This window comes from Tetrao urogallus (genome assembly GCF_951394365.1).
Source record: "Tetrao urogallus genome assembly, chromosome: 6".
Taxonomy (NCBI): Eukaryota; Metazoa; Chordata; class Aves; order Galliformes; family Phasianidae; genus Tetrao; species Tetrao urogallus.
Genome location: NC_136819.1, coordinates 37,966,320 through 37,990,392, shown reverse-complemented (window position 1 = coordinate 37,990,392; position 24,073 = coordinate 37,966,320). Strand labels below are relative to the sequence as shown.

General features: G+C 39.5%; 1 protein-coding gene across 1 annotated transcript in view; it reads right to left on the bottom strand.

Moving 5' to 3' along the window:
- LIN52 (lin-52 DREAM MuvB core complex component) overlaps window positions 1-23,790 on the bottom strand; it is a gene marked incomplete at both ends in the record, with an annotated part of 38,167 nt that extends 14,377 nt beyond the window's left edge. Inside the window, 5 exons of the mRNA XM_079537745.1 lie at window positions 22,367-22,450; window positions 23,091-23,157; window positions 23,481-23,518; window positions 23,610-23,684; window positions 23,772-23,790. Coding sequence (XP_079393871.1) covers window positions 22,367-22,450; window positions 23,091-23,157; window positions 23,481-23,518; window positions 23,610-23,684; window positions 23,772-23,790 — 283 coding nt within the window. The remainder of the gene's footprint in view (window positions 1-22,366; window positions 22,451-23,090; window positions 23,158-23,480; window positions 23,519-23,609; window positions 23,685-23,771) is intronic.
- Between the last annotated feature and the right edge of the window lie 283 nt (window positions 23,791-24,073).

The window sequence follows — 24,073 nt, the reverse complement described above, 5'->3', positions numbered from 1 at the left end:
TACATGACTTTTCCATCCCTTACACTTCCCCATCAGTAACTGGTGTATACCTTTCTGTCAAGTTCAAAGATGAAGGGAATAGGATTTCCTTGTTTCATAATAATCCTGTTTCATCCTATTTTAGTTCAGGCCTAAGGCAACTAAAGTATGGTCCCAGACTAAGGTAGCTATGCTGAAAATCTTAAACAGATTCACAGAAAGAAACAAAAGCCTCCGCAACAGGAGTTCAGTTTAAGGTATGACTTCATGTAGTGCTTAGAGTGATCATATTTCTAATGTAGAGTACAAGTAGATGTTAAATGATAACAGTTGGTCCCAAAATTTGGTATAAAATTTCTCCCAAACATCAGGTCCTTCCACAGAAGACCCTTTTTATGTTATCAAAACCCTTCAAGGAATGCTCTAGAAAGTTTATTCCATACTCGCCTGTTACTAGGACTTAAAAGGCCAAAGGAGAGGAACCCAAAACGTTCAACCAAGTGCCAACACAGAAAGAAGAAACCCCCTAGGTTGTTAAAACACAGCTAGCTAGCTGCATTTACAGCTTGAATTATTACTGTAATGCCTGAAAGCTGTTTTGATCAAGTTACCATTCTGTTACAGACCACATAAACACTGGACAAGCGATTTCTGTCCTAAGGCACTTAGGAGATACATTGCATAAGCACAGACTGTATACATAAATGAGACTACACTGAACAGTACTTTATATCTAACACGTCATCTTACCATTTATCAAGACTTCTATAAATACTGTACAACTGACCACCATACAAGAAAGAAATTAAGAGAGTTCCCTGTTCCCTGAATGTTTACAAAGTATCACCCTGAAGCATGCAGGGAAACCAGTTTCTTAGAAAATAGCAATCGTTCATAGTAATCTGCCTTCTTGACTGATTAGAATTGGCCATTGTTTTACTATTGCTGAATAAAGCATGCCCAATAAGGCATAAAAAAAGCCATGAAAAGGAAGAGTAGTTTGATAAAATAAAGATGTTCGAAGAAAAACATGTCTAGAGATTCTGATGACAGTCAAAATGATCTCATCTTTGCAACTGGAGACTGAAGTAAAGAATTCCAGAAGCAAGATACAGACTTCGATAAGATTTGAGTGGATGGATAGGAAAGGTTTTATTTCATAAGTGTTGAACAGAAAAACAAAAGACAAACTTAGATTATAACCTGGAAGTCTGGGCTTACTGAAGTGCCATTATACCCTGGACACAGGGCTAAAAAAGGAACAGAACATCAGTGGTGTTCACAGTCACTAAGAAACAGGTACCAGAATTTCCTGGAGACAACCACAGGGATCACAGAACAGGAGACAGTAAGAATTCTTGTTTCCACACTTACTTAAATCATCAGATAGAAAGGAAACAAAGAGGCTAGAAAAAGGCATTTTTAATTCCATAGCTTCTAGAAAGGCAGCAACGTTCATTAGCTCCTAGCGTCCAGATACTTTTAAATGGGTTTATGTGCTGTTCCATATCATGGCTGTAAACAAAATCAGCAAAACAAAGCTGTCTTATGTAGTTCTGACAATTATCGCATGGTGATATTGTGAACGACTATATAGAATACACAAATTCTATCATTTCTCCCAAATTAATTGCTTGTTTAGGAATAGCCAAGCACTTTTATAACAGTTGTACAAAACTTAAAAAAATAAAAAAATAAAAAATAAATGCAGTGACCTACATGCAAGGGGCCAACAAATCCCTATTAACACCAGCCTCAGTTTACTCCACACTGGCACATTTGTTGCCATTACCTTGAGAAAAAAAAATAATTGTGTCCTCCCTGGAAATCCAGCAGCAGTTTTGAGCTAGTGTGTACTGTGAGACACACTAGGATGAATATTCACAATGACTTTGGTACAAGCTTATAGAAAGATCACTGCTTTTTCACCCAAAAGATAATCAACCAAGATAAGTGCCAGACAAATAGATGGACGCACACTGTAAGTAAGGAAAGAGAAGACTACTAAAAATACTTGTTCAAGTGCTGAACATCTAAAGGAATACTTTGAAATCCTGAAAACAGATTTTGTTGCAGGATACAGCATGCCAGCATTAAATTCCTTTCTCATTAATCCATGGATGCTTTGGCTTCTGCTTTACCCCCTAGGCAGGGGGCAGTCAAAATCCTCATTAGGAAGTGATCTGCAGCTATGCACCAGGGAACAGGAAAGAGTACATTCTGCAGGCTTTAAAATTTTAGTCAAGACACTGCTTAGAAAGAAGAGAGAGCAGCAGGTACATTTTCATTGCCATCTGCTGGATACAATGGACAACTCTAATGAAAGCTAGAAAGCACTGTTTTCCATTTAACACTATCAACACATACTAACAGCTCCCTCCTCTCCATATACTACTAAACAAAAATCAAAATTGAAGCTATCTCAAATGATTTTTATCCCCCAGACTCTGTCAGTGCACCCAAGAAAGCAAGCAAGTTCGAAAATATTTGAGTGAGTATACATGTTACTACCTCTGAGAATTCAGGAGGTTCTCACGGTGGAAATTTTCTATTAGAGTTGAAGAGAAGAATTTGATGTCTAGACTGCAAAACGTATTTCTACATCATGCCCATGTTATCTCCCATTCCAGAATGTTTAATATTACTTTTTGAAGAAAGCAGTGCAATGAAAAAATTATAAGACAAGTTTGTTTTTGCCCCTCTTCCCTAAAGCATATTCATTCCATTCAAAACCAGAAGGATCTACACAGCTGTAGTGATAGAAACAAACCTGTTTGTCTCAATAAAATGAAACAGAACACTCAAGAGACAAGTAATTTCTGTTGCAAGTCCAGCACAGAAAATATCCTAGAATTTGAGGCTGGATACATACATATTTAATAATATAGAGAGAATCAAAGTTCGGTTTTATCTCTAAGATAAGCCAACTTTCTGAATTCTGCAAATCATTATGAATGTCCTGGCTGTTCAGATTGCAAAGATTCATTAAATATCTCAGAAGTTTGCCGAAATCACTGATGTTACAGATACGTATAATTTCTCATAACGGACATCCTGGCCTTTCCTCTTGTGATAAAATTCCTGGAGACTGATGAGATGATCCTCTTGGTCTACTGGGTCTTTTAGACAATCTACTGAATTACGTGGATTCAGAAAATAAAAGGAAAAAGAATAGACATGAAAGTGGGTCTGGCACGAAACTGATATAATTGGTATAATAGAAGCAAAAATAGACTGTACTCCCATGTCCTCAAATACAAAAATCATAATTGCTGATGTGAAAAAAACAACAATTGTTAATAAACAGATATTCTGCTCTTCAATGCTCCATATGGCAGCCTGATGGATTAAACACCAGCAGAGTGTTGATCACTCTAAAAGCTCATATTGAGATGATCTGGGAAATCTATCTACAATTTACAAATTCTGGTTAATTTAATTAAAATGCTGCATCACTAAGTGCCTTAATATGTAGAAAGCCATAAGCTTCTGAGGTTTCTGGCACATACATGCCTGCTTACAGAAGAAGCTAGAGAACTAACTGGTGAAAATCTCCTTTTTATCTAGGAGTGCACAAAGGACAACTCTTAAACCAGAACAAAAGAAATAAATTTGAGATTACATGCAGGGAGAAGAGAGCAGAAAAAAAATCCAATAGACGAACAGAAGGACAGGGGATAGAAGAAGACTAAAGATGTCTGTGCATGAAGGAAAAGCAGTCCAGGCACTGCACTGAGCGCTTCTTTGAAAGGGATCAGCGCTTGATGAGTTATAAATAGTTAGATTGTATATTCATAGGGAGAGATATTCAGGAGAGGAACTGCAAAAATCTTACAATAAGTTTTCATATTCTACTGAATACTGCAGAAAAATGAAAAAGCAATGGCTAGGAGAAGCACATATGGATCAAGGCCTTTCTGGCCTACATCTCTTTCTCATAAAATATGACTGGATCCAAAACCATTTATAAAGTTCTTGTGCATTTGAAAAGAGCTGTATTGCAGATTGCCCTTGAGTTTGCAGATTGGGAAGAAGATAGGGAAGAACGGGTTTCAGTGACTAAAATATGAAACAATGTGTGTATGTGAGGGGATGAAGGCCAGGAAGTCCCAAAAGAGGAGGAGTCCATGATCAGCATGCTTGGCCAAAGGTAAATCCATTGCCCTAGTCTACCTTTTTAAGGAAGCCTTGAGATTTGGCTTCTTCAACTGATATACATATATGATCAATTAGCTTAGTTTAGCTAAGGTAACCATCCATTCTCACTTGTGGTGCCAACACCAACAAGTGTCAAAACGGGCTCAAGAGAGCCTCAAAGATCCTTTCTTTGCTAGAAGCATGGCTGGATGAAAGAATACATTCCTACCCTAAAATCCCCTTACAGAACAAATAAACAACAACAAAAAAAACCCAAACAAAACACCACAAATGAGCAAACAAATAAGCTACTGGAATCTGGAAGCAGATGACTAATGGGGGAAAGAGACGGAAAACCTCTTCTATATCTGCAGGAAGTCAGAACTAAAGGAAGCCAAGGCATTTCCAGCACACTCATTACTGCCTCTGGAACGAATCCAAGCACTTCAACTTTTTCCCACTTAAAATCCATTTTTGTTCTTCATAAGCTAAAGAGAAGTTAGCAGATGAAGATGAGAACAGTTTTGCAGGTATAACTGCTAACATTTCAAAGGGTTCTGGAAAGTCACATTAACAAGGAGCTGCTGTGGAAGATCAGACAGAACAGCAGGTCCCCTGCTACCGTTGTTTCAGTTTGCTGTAATTTAAAGCACGTTTTTTCCCCCCTCTCCTGTTTCCATTTTAAAAACACTCCAGAGCCAAAATAAAGTTACAGAAGGAAGCAATAGCAAGTTTCCTCAGAACCACAATAGCTTAGGCTCATTTCTCGTTAAAAATACTGAACAATTTTGGATTTTTTCTGTTAAATAATTATCTGTATTACTCTGTTTATTTGGAAAAAAACAGAAGCACTCACTTCAGAATAACAATTTATCCTCCAGTTAGACAGGCAGATAAAGTTCTGCCTGAAAGATAGAGAATAGGGCATGTGAAGTTGGAAAGATCTTGTGTTGTAAGTCTAGCACAGTATCATAAAAGAAGACAATCACCTGTTAAAGAACACTCCAGCCATGCTTCTACAATGTGCATGAAAAGGAAGAACGCTGATATTTTACAAGGATTAACCTTATACTACTATTTCCAGCATTAAGAGAACTTGATCTGGAGTAAATAAAAACAAAGCCATATGCTTAGTGAACAAAATCCGTACTTTTAAAAAGCCCAATCACATTTATATTTCAAACTCCAATGCCATCTCTATGTTCCTTTATGGACTATCTCCATCTACTTTTTAGAACACATATCTGAGCATGATGGAGCCAAAGGTAATCATTTCCCTCTTCAGACAGGAGGGTACAGAACTTCTACGCTATCACAAGCATTAGAACCAAAACAAATATAGTGCCTAAGACTGAATGCAAGGTTGGAAAAAACCCACCTTCCTTCCCCTAGCCTTCTGTTTCAGAGAGACCAAGTAGGCTGCTTTCAAAACAAAAGCAAGTGATAACTAAACAAAAGCAGATCTGAAAGGTGAGCAAACCCCACAAGCCACGCAGTCATTATTAGTGTGCCGATAGTGCACTTGTTAAAAATGTATATTTTAATTTTCTGTATTGCTAAAGGTCCCAATTTGCCCAGGGATCTAGCTAAGCTGCCATTTTCTACCATGACAGAGTCTAATCTTTATTTAATGGATTTAGCATCTATCTTCACTAGAGTGGTCTCTAAGGGAAAGGGGAGGGGAGTACGAAGGGGCACGAAGAGATGATCAGAGCCCCCCTCTCCTTCATCCATCCGGCGCTCATGTTTGTGTTCAAAATTCAATTACCTCCTTATTGATACTTCACAGAGATATTTAAGCTGCAAACATGAAGCCCTGATTTCCCAGGGGGCCATGCCCCTCTCTATTTCACTGCTCTGCTTCCCCCAGGGTGAATTCCTAAGGCGTCCATATTAATAGGTAATCAGTCACAATTCATTTATTAAACAGCTAGCAAGGTTTATCAGCCTGCTCTGATTAGCCAGAAGAAGCCACTGAATTCCTAATTTATTTATGGAAATGTAAGTGTCTTTTTGAATTCCATTCATGAAAGAGCGGGGTGCTGTGGATCTGGCATGCAGAATTCTAACAGGAAAGCAGCAGGAAACACGGGACCTGGGGGCCCTGCAGCTTCAGCCTGGGAAACACACAACAGTGACCCCAGCTCAGTAGATTTAGGGCCTCGTGCAAACATTCATGAAACAGCTCTTCAGAAGCAGGCATTGCCACCCACTGCAACCACAGAAAGAAGTCCTTACATGGGGCAGGTTATGTGGTTAAGCAACACCATGAATCTGTGATGAAGTAATGAACAAACAGAATATTAAAGAAAAGTTTCATAAATAAAACATTCAGAGTAGCGCTGAAGATAACTGCCATGGAACACATATACAAGTTTAGATATAAAATTCAGCTCTTTGAAATTTTCAGAAGACCAAAAGTTTCAAAGTTCCTTTTCTAATCATAATTCCAATTGAAACTTTAAAAAAAATGCAAACACTGCCACTGCATTTTCCATATAGCAGCATCCTAGAGCTCCTGTCTTATATTACCAGAAAGTAAAAACAGCTAATAAGAAAAAAAAAAAAATCATTTTTCTCTATTGTTGAAATGAGAAATGGAGAAATCAATAGAAAGCAGACCTTGAAGAAAGACAACTTACACATACGCTTACTTAAGGTAATCAGGATACAGTTTCTGATAACACAAAGCTTATATACAGCCCTCTGAATGTTCGAGGCCACCAAGGCTAAAAGCCTTTTTTTTTTTTTTTTTGTTCTTCCATAGAATCATTAAGGTTGGAAAAGACCTCTAAGATCATCTCATCCAACCATCAACCCAACCCATCCCCACCACACCCACTAACCACGTCCCTCAGTGACACATCTACACTGCTCTTGAACACTCTTGAACACCTCCTGGGATGGTGACTCCACCACTTCCTTAAGAGTTCCACCACTTGCTTAAGAGTTCATTATGCAAAAAAAAGAAAAAAAAATTCAACAGCATATTAAAACTTATTTAACATCCCTACTTCAGCTACGCTGGCACAACCCGCACTCTGAAATAAAAATATATGATTTCCTCTCAAGTTACAGCGGTCAAACACGAAAAGATGTAGTGCATGCAATAAAAACATTCCAAATACTGGCAGGAATGAGCATCTGAATTCTCCTATGACCAGAACTTGTATGTTTCAGGTATTTAAAGTTGGGTTGCATAGGAAAACAAATTATGGAAGAAGCATCTTTCACTACTCAAAAAGCAATCAAGTGAGAACTGTTACCTGTCTATGTTTTACCCAGACGAGGGTAATTCAGGGCATTTTTCAAGATTTCCAAATAATATCTTTCCTTAACTACTTAAAGACGACTCAATTCTGGAACAACTGGCAGACATCACATGGTTTTACAGCAGGTCCCAACATCTAATCAGGACATGGCTCCCAATAGTCAGGCTCTCCGAGCCTCATTGCTTGGGAACTGCAAATGATACCAGTGAAAACAAAACAACCTGTTCCCCTCCTGAATTTAGCCATACTTCACTTTTTCCCTCTTCAGCAGTAAATTCGCAATAGCAATTTCAGTCTATGACTGTAGAATAAATAAGACCAAACTCACCACTGAGCAGCACATTTGTGCATGTTCTTATTGTGAAGCTCACTGAACTTCAAACTCCACATTATTTTCACTCCCTTAATATACAAGCTCCTTATCATACAGAAAACAGCAGCATCATTTGGAGTAGACATCCAGTGAATGTTGCCCAAACGTGTCGGAGAACACAAGCTATAATTAATTTGCAGTTATTTTTAGTCTTCACAGATTGGAAGAGAGCTTTCAAAACACACTAAGTGAAAGCAGTGCAGCACTCTTCCTAAAATTGAAGTCAATGCTCTAGGAGATGCAAGCTGCTGTCATCACATTAAACATTTCTTCCCTGGTTATGTTTAGCATCTAAATTATTATTATACAACACTGCTTCCATTAGTTCACACACCCAACCAATGGGCATACCTGCACAGTTCCTGTAGCACTGCAACAGAGAACACAGCATTACAATCTTAAACAGCTTGACGCATCCTCAAACTGATCATCAGGAAGTCCATTTTAGTCTAACTGAATCTGATACAGAATGCCCAGCAGAACCCACCTTGATACTGCGTATCCACTGAGCTCAAGACAGAACTGCAATTCATGGCCCAGCATGAAATCCAGAGGAAGGGTTTCAAAATTAGAAACAGTGTTACACATGCATTCCTTCTTTCTAAATGCCATTTAATAACAAGTGGTGGTGAACACCTATTACTCTGCAAGTTACTGTTCATTCTTTTGTGCTGTCTCATCTAGTCATCTACCTCAAGCCTTCATTTCTAGCGCTCCCATAACAAAGCCCATCTACTTCTAACGTTACTGCAGTAACAAACCACATGGTTACAATAAAGGATGGGATAGTTATTTCCTGTCTTTCTTGCATATACAGTTGATGCTGGTAGCACTATACTTGAAGTGGCTTATGAAAATTACTTCCCACACTCTTTAAACATACAATAAACACAACTATAGTTTGTGTGACAACAGTTTATACGCAGAGCAGAGTACAGTTTAGGATAGAAATGAGAATCTCTAATTGACACCATGGAGGAAATTAGTTTGTAGTTGCATATGCTGTATTTTGCTGATGAAAAATCAGGTTATCATTTGAGGAAAAAAAAAAAAAGTATTATGAGAACTTTAATGACAACAGGTTATTAAGACCCTTATCGTAGACCTCACTGGAAATTTAATATTTCCAACAGCAGAGAGCCCCCTAGAGCTACTGGAGGAAAACAGCTCAGCAATCTAATGCTGCTTATTCCAACTTCAGGCTCCTCCAAACTCCCCTCCAACTACTGATCAGAACCAACTGCATCTGGACTAGAACAGAGATTAAAATCTCAAGTGAGAAAACAGAAACCACATTTCAACTTGAAATAAAAAACAATCCAATAAACCATAGGAAAGCAACTGAACTACATCATTTAGCTTTACTGTCACAACTTACAGCTGTGAAGAGTACTAAACACATCTTAAACCTCTTTTCACTGTGAATAAAAATTACAGTAAAATTTCAGGAAGAGTAAAATCACCCATTTTTTCAGAACCAACCAATAAAATATAGCACTGGGAGACAGAAAACTGAAGCATGGCACACCAACCACAGGTCTGCTTCCACGTGCTGAGAGCCCAAGTTAACACTAACAGTTATAAGCCTAACCTTCTGTGTGTTAATTCATCAGACTTACCATGATATAAGTTTGCAGTGTGCTCAGGGAACAACAAGCTCTTGGACACTTTAAAAAAAAATCCACAGACAGCCTTCAAACATGCTTTCATGGGGAAGTATAAAGTAATGTTTTATTACCAAAATAAATTTCTAAGATCAAGCACTTCACTGGAAGGGGGAGGTGAAGAACAAACTTGCAATGAATATGATGAGAAGTAGTATGTTTCCTCTGCTGGCACAGGCATTAAGCCTTTTTTGATCTCCAGCTAGAACTCAGAAAGCCACAACAAAACCTTTCTGTACAGATGGGGACCATTCAAAATATCTTAGTACCCAGACAAATCCACAGTAGAATTAAAAGTTGTACTTTTAATATGAAAGTAGACAATAAGTAGAAGCTTGTTAAAAAGGCATGTTGTAAAATCTCCACCACTATTAATTCATTTTAGCCAGAGGTGACTTTTTCTTTCCCCTAGAAGACAGTTTTTATGCAAGGGAATTGACAATAAATTAATTCAAAGCTTCCTACCTATGTGTTCAGGCTGTACTTCTGAGAATGCCCTTTCTAGGATGTTCTAAAAATCAAAGAGAAATGCTGTCTTGAAATCCGAGCCTTTTTCAGAAAACTGTCCTCAGACCTGAAATCAGAGATACCTACACCTGACGAGTAACAGGCAAGCAAGAGAAACAAAAGACTATTGGCAATTCTTAATCCATACAGTGGCTGGAATTAATTGGTATGACCTATTTTAACTTGTCCTGAATTTACCAAGGTTATTCATGTTGACTTGGGCTAAAAAGGTTCTTCTGAAAACAGACGGTACTAAAACTCTTTGTTTAACAAGATATTTGTTTCATTTCCTTCCCCTCTCTGAAGATCACTATCCTATTGTCTCACCCTATAGACCTGCTGCATAGCCTCATGATCTTCTATCATAAAAAAAAAAAAAAAAAAAAAAATATTTTCACCCATCTTTTTCCTTTAGAAGAACTGCTGTGAACATATTTGCTTTCTCTTCATATCTTGTAGGCATAATCATAATCTGCCACTTCTTTTTCTAAAGTGTCTTCTTAAAAGCTTCATATTTAACCTAACATACATAAACACAGAACAAAGAGACGGGAATTGTCTCACCTCCTGAACGACAGCACAAACTCTGCAAGACTCATCAGACTGCCCAGAAGTAATATTCCAACTTTTATAGTAAAACATGAAAATATGATCTGCCAGATTCATATCTCAATAACTAACCCAGCAGCCACAAGCATGCACAACAGATAGTCTACTGTAAACAACAGCCCAGCTATCAGATAGGATATCTCACTATTATGCAATTACTATGTATTAGGCAAATACATACTTCTTAACAATTATAGTGGAGAAAACGTTTTCAATTTCCTATTTCATTCCTAGAAAAATTGCAAAAACAAGGCAGGGTCTCCCTTTCCCCCTGTCATTTCCAAGCTTCCCTCTTTGGTCATTCAGCTCTGTGAATAATTCCATTCTCTCTTCACAGCTTCCCCAAGTTGTAGCAATGTGAATTTCATTCTTCCTTTGTCTCAGCCAGCATTGAAACAGAGGAGACCTGTTGTGACTTACACTATTTCTGGCAGAAAACATCCTTCTGATCTAACAAGCTTTATCTGGCAACTCTAACACAACACTTTAAAATAAATCTGAAAAACTAAAAGCTATTATCCTGCAGCTCTCCCTCTCATGCACATAGGATGCTCCAAAAGTAATACTTCCTATTTATTTACATGGAAATTGCAACAGATACAAAGAGCACAATAACACTGTTTGATAAAGCAAATCCTCAGCTACAAAACACTAACATTCAACATAGTCAGCATCCTTAGCTGTGCATTTCTGCCAGCAATGAACAAGACCCTGCACGCAGTGCTCATGAAAATCTGTCTGGCCACCTAGAATATGGTTTCTCTCTCACACTGCTGCCACCACTGCTGAAATGCACTACCCACTAAGCTCGCATTCACTGTTTGGTCTCCACAAACATTCAGTAAGTGTCAATAAATGTCCAGTGGGTGCAACTTTTTCCAAATACAGGAATTTGATGACACACCTTTGTTCCATCCACACTTCCATGTCAGACACCATATTGTCAGGCATAGACACAGTACTGCAGATTAAGCCTTATAAGGGTAAAGTAGAGAGAGACGATCACATCCCTCTCCCTGCTGGTCACCCCTCTTTTGATGCAGCCCAGGATACCACTGGTATTCTGGGCTGCAAGTGCACACTGCTGGCTTATGTCCAGCTTTCTGTCCACCAGGAGCCCCAAGTCCTTTTTGGCAGGCCTGTTCTTAAGGAGTTCATTGCTAGTCTGTACTCATACTTGGTATTGCCTCAACACAACTGCACTTGATCTTGCAAAATCTCATGACACTTCTCAAGACTGGCCTCCACCTGGACTCAGAACCACTGACAACAATCCTCTGGCTACGGCAACTGACCCAATTCTTTATCCACCTAGTAGTGCAACCTTCAAATCCACTGCTCTCCAATTTAGAGGTAAGGATGTAGTGTAGGACCGCATTGGCAGGAAGATTCAACCTCTATTCCCATACCATCAACATCCACCTCTGACCTCGTGGGCCAACATCATAAAATAAGAAACACTGCTTTTGGAGCAGCGCTCGTAATTTTACCTCAAACCCACTGATACATTCAATAATTAATTCCTAGAGGAGAACACAATCAGAAGGTTTTCGTTCTGTGCCACGTAGATTGGTCTGCTCTTTGTCCTAACCCCTCAAAAGCTTATAGCCATAAACACTAGCTCTGCTAGGACACAGATAAATATAGTACCTTATTACAAGATTGCCTTTCTATCTTACATCCACATTTCAGTGCGTAACAAAATGCAAATAGCTATCATTTTGACACTTTGATCTTTGAAATAAAACCCACTACGTTTCATTATAGCCAAACTAAACTTCCATGCATGAAGGATCAGTATTACAGAAGACGGGGCTTAGACATTAAAGAAAAGTAAGTTCAGCTGTGTAGAGACACAGAGCAGGTTCAGACTGAGAATGGAGAAGAGGAAGAACACAGCCATTCTCAGTAGCAGCACATCACAGCAATAAACTCACTGTGCTAAGGGAGAATATCAGAGCAGAGTCCTCCATTCCTTTCCCTCCCCTCATAAAGCATACATTTCTGCAGGAGATATATGGGAACTAGTTATGAAAGTCAAGCAATTAAAAAGCATTTCAGGGGTATTCACAGGACCGAACCAGCCACAAGTGCCTGACAGTTCTACGTGTGTGCCGGTCCCTGGAGAGCCATCACACTTCAATTACTATCACTAACATTAGTCATTATCAGGCTGGCTGCAGTCCCTCGGGAAGGCAGCTTGTGATGACAATATCCAGCCCCTCCTTGTAAAACAATTCATTAGGCAAAGCGGAACAGCTGGGGCAGCCACGTGCAGGCCCGCAGGCCGACCGCCCGCCGGGGGCCTGCAGCCCCCCCTTCTCCTTCAGCTGTAATGGCCCCTGGGGACGCTCTGGGTTTAATCAGTGTTCCTTATACACAGGGGAAGCATTTGATTGCAAACTTCAACTAATGGCACTTGGAAGGTTATGACAATCATCAGATAAGAGGCTTTAGAGCATTTTTATCTTGTTCTAATGCTCACAAGCTAATGAGGCAATAAGAGACAGATACTATCAGACTTGGTCCAGCAACATCACACACAGGGTACTGCATTCGCTGGTAATGCAAGAGGTGAGGTGGCAAGTTCATTATTGACCCCGTGGAAGATTTCATGCTCAGAACAGTCGAAATCACACTGTAACAACAAAATACTATGAGGCCGTTCATGTAGCCTTGTACATGTTGTCACTTGATCCAAACCAGAGGAAACTAAAAAGAAAATACAGCAATGCCCCACCAACACCTGCTCAGTCTGATGGACAAGTACACTATTTCCTTTCTCAGAACACAGACCAGTCCTTACATACTGAATCATAACTCCATTGCTTTCAAGCTAGAAGGACAGATGTGCCACTAAACAGGTAAATAACGCCTGGTGTTAGCATGGATAAAAACTAACAATTTTTTAACCTTCACATGCTTTGCAAATAGAAGTATTTTCACATATAGAAGGCAACAGGATTTTAAGTAATAGATACAGATCAGCTGCAAAGGTTTGAAATCCCCTGCCAAAGCATCTTTCATGATTTGTATGGCATTTTTGTGTTTCTTAAACCATAATGGAAAAATGCACATAACCTTATGCTTGATCAAACTTTCCCCTATCTTCAATTCCTCCACTGACAGTAGTCCACAAGTTATCCTGTCAGAATAAAAGTAGCAAAAAATAGACTTCTGACAGTATAATGTAAGAACATTTTGTTTGTAGTCATGTTTCTTTCTGCATCAAGCATGTGGCAGGTAGAAATGCTTTAATGTGACAGTCCATTCCCTTACTTTTGTGGCTAAAAAGCTCTTCAGTCAAGCCCTATTTGACCCCCTGCTTGTCTACACAAGTGATGGTGCTTTCACCGTTCATTTAAACTGAGACACACAAGAGTCTGTGTACGCTGAGAATCTCTCTCTTCCTGTGCTTAAAGAATGATACTGAATGCACTGTATATCCATACACAGAAAAATGGGTTCCCTAGCCTCAGTTGCACAGATGTAATCAGCTCTGTGGATAGAAGTTTCTGGAAGACTATTCCTCATCCCGTAAGAGTGTGAAAGCCATCACTTCCATATAAAAATCTCTAAGTCTCTTGTTCCAAACCAGGCTGCTCAGGTGGAAGCAAACAACAGTTTCACCTGAGATCTCCTACTCAAAGTTGATGAGCTGAACCAAGTGTCTCATGCTATTATGTTCAAGTGAGACTATAGAATGCAGGTACTGAATTAACTTACTTCTAGAACAGAACTTACATAGCAGAATCATCAGATCACTGCATGATGTGGAGTACAAGGGCTCAGGAGTTCACCTACTCAGAAGAGAGTCAATTACGGAGTCAGACTGCATCACTCAAAGTTTTATTCAGTCTGGCCTGGAAAACCTCCAAGAATGGAGACTGCACAATCACTCCAGTAGTTGAACATGTTCAGCTGCTTGACTGACCAGTGCTAGTACTCCAGATGTCCTCACAAAGCACAAATTACTGCTTTGATAAGCATACTAAAAATCCTTCAGAAAACTAATGTTGATTTGATGAATGATTTCAGAGATTTCAAACCAGTATGTTCAGCTGGTCTCCAGATTAATCAGATATTTTCCTCCCCTTTAACACTGAAAAGACTCCCCTCCCCTAACTATTAGAATTATTTAGAACAACATTCACTCTATCAACAAACTCAACAACTCTTTTCCAGAAAGGATCAAATTCATTGCAGAATTTCTTCATACTATTAAACAAACTAGAGGAGAGCTTTGAGAGAAGATGTTCAGTTATTTAGGAAGGAATGCCGGGTACAACTTAAAGTATTATTTATTAATTTTTAAGGCAAGCAGCACAAAGTACCTTTCACATCTACAATCTAGAACTGGAGATGTAAATAAGAGGAAAGAATGAGGAAAAAAAGGCAGACATCTCAATAAGATCAGATACAGTGTCTCACTACTTAGTTTTTACTGACAATTGCTGTTGCATTGGTCACCACTCATTAAGATCAACAGTAGTTTTAATATTATGGATATGTGCCAAGTACTTAGCATGTGATCCTTACACAGAACTTTGGAAACCCAGTTACTAGACCCAGACAGACGTTGTCTAACACTTGAAAAATCACCTTCTAGTATTTCTACCATTAGTCTTCAGAATTAACAAACAAGCAATGGCAGATGTAAGAGCATTGGGAATGCTAACATGTCATCTATGCACATTTAAAAATTATCTACACAGTCACAGAGTTTATGTTGTGTATTATTACGTTCCTTCCACAAAAGATGCCCAACGACTTAGAAAAACTTCAATAAGCAGCATCCAGGGCTTTTGATGAAAGTTTGACTTTCACAGTTACTTTAAATATTTAAAAATACCCTGGAAAGAAAACATTTACTGAACTTTTTAGTACACTAAAAATCATAGACAAATAATCCAACCTGAAATATATAATTAATAAATGATTCTGCATACATAGCATGCAGAGTACATACTGATAAAAGTGTCAACAACAGGCAAACGAAATAACTGCAGAGAGAAATTGCAGGAGTTTGAACTTCTGACACATTTAAGAGAGTTCCAGGATTTTCTCCTCTGCCAACTCTGATAGTATATACCTCCTTCTGCAGCAAGCAGAGACATCAATGCCTGAAGATTAGAATGCTATATTAGTACTCTCCACTGAAATCTACAACAGCACTTTCCCCTTAGAGTTAGGGACAGAGAGAAAGGCTGAGATGCAAACATTTCTGAAGCCTTCAGAAACATTGTTTCTACTTTGCAAGCAGACAGACCTTGTACCTCAATCCCTAAGGATCCATACAGCATTTTTCCTTTTTTTTTTTTTTTTTTTTTTTTTTTTTTAAACAACATAACAGTTACCTGGATACAGCATTGTTTTATGCTAAAAATGCATAATTTATGCGCATGGTTAATATATTTTATATCATTAGAGTATGTCTCCCTAATTTTGTATTTAGGAACACTTTTGACCAACCATTTTTTCTGCACATAGAGCAACCACACACCCACTTATTTACAATAAACAACAGCAGCCGAGGTCCAGACCCAATTTCCATCCTCACCATTGCAACCCAATCTCCTAGCAAGTTAATGCAAATCAAAGCGAACGTTTCTCTGACACTGGTAGCAAAGCACGCTCCTCTCCCAAGAGAGACCTGTAAAACAGGACAGTCACTGACAGCAGTACAATTACTGACACAGATACAGACTTTATGGACATGTTTATCTCTGCTGTAAATCCACACTCTCTCTCCACTCCGATTCATGAGTCATAAAGAAATTGCAGATAATGAAAAAGTTGGAGAAATTTACAACGTGTCGGAAGCCTCAGACAGCCAGAAGAAATTAAAGAGCTGACTGAGGATAAATCACACAGGTACAATTAAAACTTCCTATTCCTTCTTCACTTCCAAACTGGGGTACAAGCCAATGGAGATGATGGAAAGTTGAGGTCACGACTCCTCTGACTGTAATCATTTCTTAACTACCTACATGTCAAAATTAGCCAATTCACAGATCATGTTTGAATGCCAATTTCAGGCTGGCATTCTGATGCCTCACTCTTCCACCCAGAAAGAATCCTGTCAGTAAATAAACAACCCAGTGAGCAGTGTAAGAGAATGTGATTTCCTCATCCCTCCGCAGATGCAAAGTACACCTCTTACCATATCACCCTGCCTTAAAATGAAGCAGATCTACAGCATGGGAGGAGAGAATAAAGACAACCAGGAGAAAGGCCAAGGTTTCATGTGAAAATCATGGCAGCTTGGACATCACAGTGACAGGGGCTGTATAAATACCCTAACAGATCACAAGCATTCCTTTCACTTTTCTGAAACAACCAAATAATGGTAGAGAGTTACTATGAATGTAAATCAGAAATCGCCTGTATTAACTTTGTATTTTTCCAGGAAGCCCATAACAGGTAAGGAAAACAAAAGAAAGCATTAGCATTTCAATTGATAATGCAGCTTCTGAAAAAACCTCTCTGATCATTTCCTAACCCACAAATGAACTATCCATAATGTGAGACATTTTCTGGGAGAAGTCCACTAATTCAACGAAGTAAATCCTTATACTAACCGCATATTAAAGAAATCCAGTGTCCAAAGAGCATAATTTTGTTGTCCAGCTATAAAACTCTGCCTTCAAGCCTTGAAGCACAGTGTATACTATTTCAAAGTCTTTGCAAACACGGTACTAAATAACAAAATAAGAGAGAAATATGCTTCCAGGCAAAGCTGAAATGTAATGAAAATTCATTCAGCAAGGCAGGAAAATGTAAAGGAACAGAAAGAAAAACAGTTGCTACAAAGAAAATTCTGAACAGGGCAGACATACGATATGGAGGCATGCTGAAGCACATGCATCTCAAACTGTTCCCTTCCTAGGCAAGATAGCCCACCTCACTATAGTGTATTTAATATAGCGTATTTTTAAGTTTAAGACCATAATGAGCATTAGACTTGGCATAAAATATTCTAAGTCCAACATATTCAGAACAATATAAACGATTCCAGAGCACATTTTCTTCCTTCGTGTTTTAGGTAAATATAGACGCACTAGTGCTAGAAGCTCCACACATCTGCAGGTGCTGGCTTTTAACAAAGAAGCAGCAAGCACCCTCCTTACTCTTGTCAGTAGTCAAGATGCTAAGAACACTGCTGTATCTTTCTAATCACAAGCACCAAGGTCTCCAAGTCTTATAGGATCCAGACTTGGATCCACAGCATGCAAACCTCCTTCACTTTGCTTCTTATTTCTGTAACAGTTTCCTTCTCAACCTCCACGAGTACTTAAAGTGGTCTTACTTCTGCCAGGAAATAGTCATATTCAGCAAAGAGTCTGCCTTCTAAATAGGTTCCCAAAACCTCATTTTGGTTAACAAGAAACTGTGAGAAACCAGTTCCCTTTGCAAAGGTATAGTCAGGCTTCTGAGCTTAGAAAGCCTCTGTGTTAATTAAATCAGGACTAAATAAAGAGCAGTTATGGTCATTACTTCCTTTTTTTTTTAATCTGATCAATTATATAGTTAACATTATAAGCCCACTTGGGTACACAGGCCTCTAATTCTGCTTGGAGCCCACAGGCAATGTATGTTGATACTACACAAAGGCACTCCTAGGAAAGATAACTCATTACAGAAAACGAAAGACGAGATTCAGAAAGACAACAAATGATCCTCATTTCTTTCCCCAATTCCATTCCAATTCAGCAGCTTACACAAAGTTCAACTTAACTGCAAATAAACTGTCATGCTTTGTTTTTTAAAGCTTAAAATATAACACAAGCTCAATCTACAAAAGATGGAGTCCCTGATTTAAACCTACGCTCCTACCTGTGATCAGTAGTAAGAAAAAAAAAAAAAAGCTTTGAAATTGTCCATGTCAAGAGAAGGATGCAAGGATAACAAACAGAACTAAGTAAATGTTTCAAAAACATGCCACAGTTAAACTCCACCCAAGGAAAGAAGAAAAGACAGAACTGCTCTTTTTCTTCAACCTACAACAAAGTTGAACTTCCAGGCACGCACAGCATTTACCTGAGAAAAATGAAAAACTGAAGATGACCAGAAAAGAATGGCAATCTGTAACTAGCTGGGCATTTAGAATGAGCCCCTTTACTCTGCATAAACTTCAGAGGCTTCTGTGACTGCAGAGAACTATAATTCACAACTAAGGACAGCTTAACTCCCCATCCCCATCTCTATCTGTCTCTTTTTGCCTCTTAAAAGTTCTCTCCCTTACAGGAACACTTCAGTGATTTCTGGCAACAGCAGCTAAATTACCATGTGTTACAGTCCTGACTATTATAAAAAACAACAACAACAACCCCAATTCAATACCTTCCTTCCACTCCCCCATTTCATTGCCAACAGGCCAAAGGTAAATACCTATAGAGGAGCACAAGACAAGGACACAGCCCAGTTTGCCTACTAATCTTTCAGCTTTTTGCCCTGTTTTTGACCTCTTTGTTAGAAGGATTTATCATCCAGTAATTTGTCTCATCAATTCCAAGGTAACTTTGTACTCACAACCTCTGCCTTTAAGACACATTGCAAGTTCCACCTTGCTTTTGTCCTGACACACCACTGGTTCTCACTGGCCCCCATAATTAGAGAAACAGCGAAAAGCTGCTCCCCATACGTGCATCCTCTGCATTCATCAGTTCTACAGACATTTTTCCACACATGGCACAGTTGTCTATCCAGGCAAAAAAAACCTCCTAACTTATTTATTTGTTTTTCACATTAATGAAAACTATCACTAATTCTGACTACATCCTAGCTGACTTCTCCTTTATCATTGTTGCTTCAAGACTGACACCCTCGTTGCTCACCTGACATCCCCACCTCACCCAAGGCTAATTCTTGGCCCCTCAGTTAGCATCAAGCAGCTCCTCCACTATAGGATAGCTATTTAATTTGCTTGACCATGTTGAACATATATGGAAAAGAAATTGGTGCTACAGAAAAGGAAATGGGAGAAAACTTCCTGGATTCCAGTGAAAGCCAGGGCACACAAAACTAAGAGGGATACTTGGTTGAGCATGTCCAGTAATAACCTCATTGCTCTTGAAGTACGAGGATTTGAGATTGGACAATGCAGTCATTATACATTCCTAATTTTACAGGAAGAAAAGCACAAAACAGCTTCAGCTCCAAATAGAAATATAATCTAACCCAAAAGAGAAGACTAGCACTGCAGACAGGGAAAGTATAAACAGTATTCATGTTTGTAAGGTCAGTTATTCTGAGTTTTCTAGTATCAAAGATAATGTAAACAAGTACCATTACCTTCCCAGATACATCAGACCTTAAAAAGAATCCGGCTTTGAAGAAAGTCTTGCACTGGTGATATCATCAAATCTACCCTACAATAGCACAGCAGGTTGATAGTTATTCCAGCATCAGCAATACTTTACAAACAGGCAGTATGTATGCACACCTGGGCCACACAAGATGCTCTCAGACACTGAAGACAGCTAGCATAGTGCTAGCATTTTAAAAGAACTGGTAGAATAACCCAAGTGTTCAGGAGTATATCACCCTTCCATTGAGCCCAGGCAAACTAGAAAGAAGCTCATATGAATTTAAGAAGCCATATAATTCAGTAATGATTAAATTAATCAAACTGAAATCTGAGCAATAGATTTGACAAAATGTAATTTTAAGTGCCGGAATCCTGCCTTGATAAACTTTACAGAGGTATTCAGTCCCACACTTCCTTTAACCAAATGAATCATCATACAAAATTAACGTGAAGAGTGCCATGAACTGGTTCAATAACAGATCTCACAACATAATTACAAAGTCAATAAACAGGCATTTTTGTCATGGAGCACTGCAGGAATCATCATGGTCCAGACAGCATTTTTACCAGTAACTCAGACAAAAACAAAAGCCTTTGAAAATACAAAGGAATTGAAATGTAGAAGGCGGCACTGGAAAGTAAAGTACATAAAATACTGACACAATGAAGCAGAATTGTTTCTCACACAGTACAGAGGAGACAAGAAAATACTGTCAAAAGGACAGTGCAAATTTAGAACACAAAGTGTCAAAATAACTCTTGAGAAGAACTTCAAATCATGACAGACCGCACAATATTTTTGAAGTCTCAGGACCACTATCAGAAGCTTCATGCTGCCATCTAGAGGAGGGCAATCAGCAGGGTTTCTTAATTCTGTTTTTGGTAAGCAGCTTTGATCATCACTATGTAAAATGTGGAATACTAAGTTTCAATCCAAAAAGGCAAAATCAAATCTTATACCACTGAAACAAAACCACAAGCTCTTTAACTTTAACGAGCAGATCTTCTGGATTTTTCTTCTTGTTCTCTTATTAACCTAAGTCTACAAGAGAAAAAGATAGTACTGAAAGAAATAGTCCTGAGAGCCCATGTTCAAACTCAGCATTTCCTTATATGTGAAAGATTTCCCAACATAAACATATATGTCATGACACACAAAGCATTCAATGTGTTACAGGTTAAAGCAAGATAGACTTCAGTGAAAAGAAATTGCAAATACGATGAGAAGTTATATATACCTTACAAATTTAATATTTCAATTGCTACACACTAATGGATATCACTCTCAAATCTCAGATCTTCCATTTTCTTACTTGGTCTTCTTTTCATATTTCTTTCCAGTAAAAATAAACAGAAATAAACACAACAAAAAGTTGTTAATCTTTTTTGCTCTCTTGAGTTCTGCTTAAACTCTATTTAGCACACCAAAGCTGCTTGACATGTAAACCTACAGCTTAATTGAGAAGGCCAATCATCTGCCAACCTTATTATTTGATTAAGATTTCCATTGTTAAAGGATAACTTCTACTCCACTAAAAGCCTCATTCAATCTTTGTAGATGTTAGCACTGAAAGTAAATTTCTACCTATGGAGAATGTGTTCAAACAGGCTTAATGACCTATTGATAAGAAAGCATTTGGGTATTCCAGGCTTACTATCATGAGACTTCAAAGTTTAACCCACTTTTTGTTACCCACTGAAATGAAGCTGAAAAATCTTTAAGTCTAAAAATGTTCAAAGCTACATGTAAAGCCCAAGAGTTAGCTGTAAATGAAGTCTATGACAAAGCAAAATAAAGAAGAAAAAATTAATTGCATCAATATGCACAGGTACCGTTTAAAGGAAACACAATCCCTTTGGAATCTTCAAAGCTGGATCACCACATTAACAGCAAAATCCTAAATGCAATGATGACAAAAAAAGGCATCTTTTTTCCCCCTCCTTAAAAAAGGCAGACATGAACTGGTTATTGTAAGTGGAATGAAGGTCAACTTCAGAATGCAGCCACAGTACCTTCTGCTATTGCTGACTATGGAGAAAAATAACTGAGAGGCCAAAAGCTGCAAGAGCACTAATGGCTAACAGAATCCTTCACACCAGTTAAATTTTTACTCTATAGGCAGTACAAAAGGTTTCACGGAAGTGCTGGCACAGATACTCCGATAAAGAGTGTTAGCACCTAAGAAGCAAAACCAGTGATTTATCTACGCCAAAGCTAAGTCAGAAATTTATGGGCCACTAGAAAAACCAGACCTTAACATACAAAACAGGAAAAAAAAAAAATCTAAAATAAGAAATTATTTTAATTGTGCTCTATTAGGCTTCACTACACCCATGACAGACTTGCTTAGAGAAGCATTCTTTTCTTCTTCAGAAAATTCTCTACTGCTCTGTCATAATTGTGCGCCACTTCCCACATCTGTAAATGTACTTTTCTGACCGTAAGTGCAACACAAACACACACTTCAGTGGCAAGATTTATAACACAGTGGTCACATCTGTGCACAGAACTCACATTCATCCAGTCCCAGCTGATAAGCCAAGTTCTGCAGGCCACGAACCTTCTCCATCAGGTTAGCTATAGTGAGGCTTCCCAGCTCTAAGAAGAAAAAGTGTGATTTTTAACACTGTCTGTAGCCCTCTAGTGGCAGTTTATATGTTTACCACTTCACAGAGCATTCAAGTCACATTTTCAACACTATCAGTTCACAGTGTACAGTACAGCATATATTCTTCTCACAGCTCATAACAACCAGCAAGACATTCCAACCATTCCAAAGCAGGAATGGCAAGCAAAAAAAAAAAAAAAAGAAAAAGAAACCAGGGATTTACTGGTTCAAAAAGCAGTAACAAGGAGAACAACTGCATTTGTAATCAAGATATATTCTTGCAGATGATAAGACTAACTAAAATATAGGTAATGGACAAAGACTCCTAAGCAGAATCATTCAGCTGGAGATTCTGATTTTGCAGATATAAGGACAAGAGGCCTGAGGCTGTGGGAGTTACTAACAGGAGCCTCCTGCCTTCAGAACTGAAGCAAATTAATAGCATGATAAAAAAGTAAAATTAGCATAAAATGGTTGGGCAACCAGGACAAAATCCTGGAAGCACTGAACAGAATAAGAGGAGCATCCCCCATCCCTTCACTTGCAGAAGGCTTCAGAAGGCCTCCGAGCTCATTAGGCACTGAATTTCCATCCACAGCCAACCTCGCTACCTATGGTGCTCATACTCACCCTTTAACATATCGATATCATCATTTTCCAGTTCAGCCATCCATTTGGGAGGTGAGTTTGTAATAGGCTGGTTTAGGGAGAGAAAAAAAAAAGACAAAAGGCAAAGCATGCTCAGATAAGTACATTTTTAGCAGCATACAAAGCCTGATCTAACATTTACAACTAGTTACACTGACAGGATAACTGGCTCCAGGTACCCTACAGGGATACTTTAATGCCTATTTCTATTTTCTAGCTCTCCCTAAGCAAGTCGGGAGTTACAGTAAGACACCAACTGAAGCCAGCAGCAAGAGCAGCATTCCCCAAGGTTCAGGGCAGTGCCTTCCTCCCGAGCTGCGACAAGTCGCAGTCACAGTAAGAGCCACACAGCACGAAGTAGTGACAGCTTACGCTTTTGAAGGAGGCGGCGAACTCGGCGACGCCGGGCACTGGAAAAGAGAAGCGAACAGCGCCGAGTGAGCGCGGGGCCGGGCCGGCAGCCCCGCCATCACCCCGCTCGCACGGGCCGGCCGCACTCACACTGCTCAGGCCACAGATCCGGAGAAGCCCGGTCAAGCTTCTCAAAACTCAGCAGTGACGCTTCCAGATCGGCACCTACAATACAGGGAGCGGAGCAGAGGTGAAGCGGCGCACGGCCAGACCACACCGCAGGGTGACGATAACCCCATCCGCGCGCCTTACCGTCCCCGGGAGCCGCCATCTTGCGCGCGTCACGTGACCCAAACCCGCCACCCGCGGGAATCCACCCATGTGACCACAGAGCCGAGCCAGTGCGCCTCAGTTCTCGTGGCCAATCGCTGCCCCGGAGGGGGGGGCGGTGGCGAGAGGGGGCGGGGTGAGGCTCTCCCTCGGCGGCATTGGCGGCGATTGGCTGGCGGCCGGCAAGGCCCCTCCGGAGGGGGCGTGCAGCGGGCGAGGAGGGCACTCGTCTGACCAATGAACGGGCGGAGGCGGGCCTTCGGGCGGGCAGGAGGTGTGGCGAG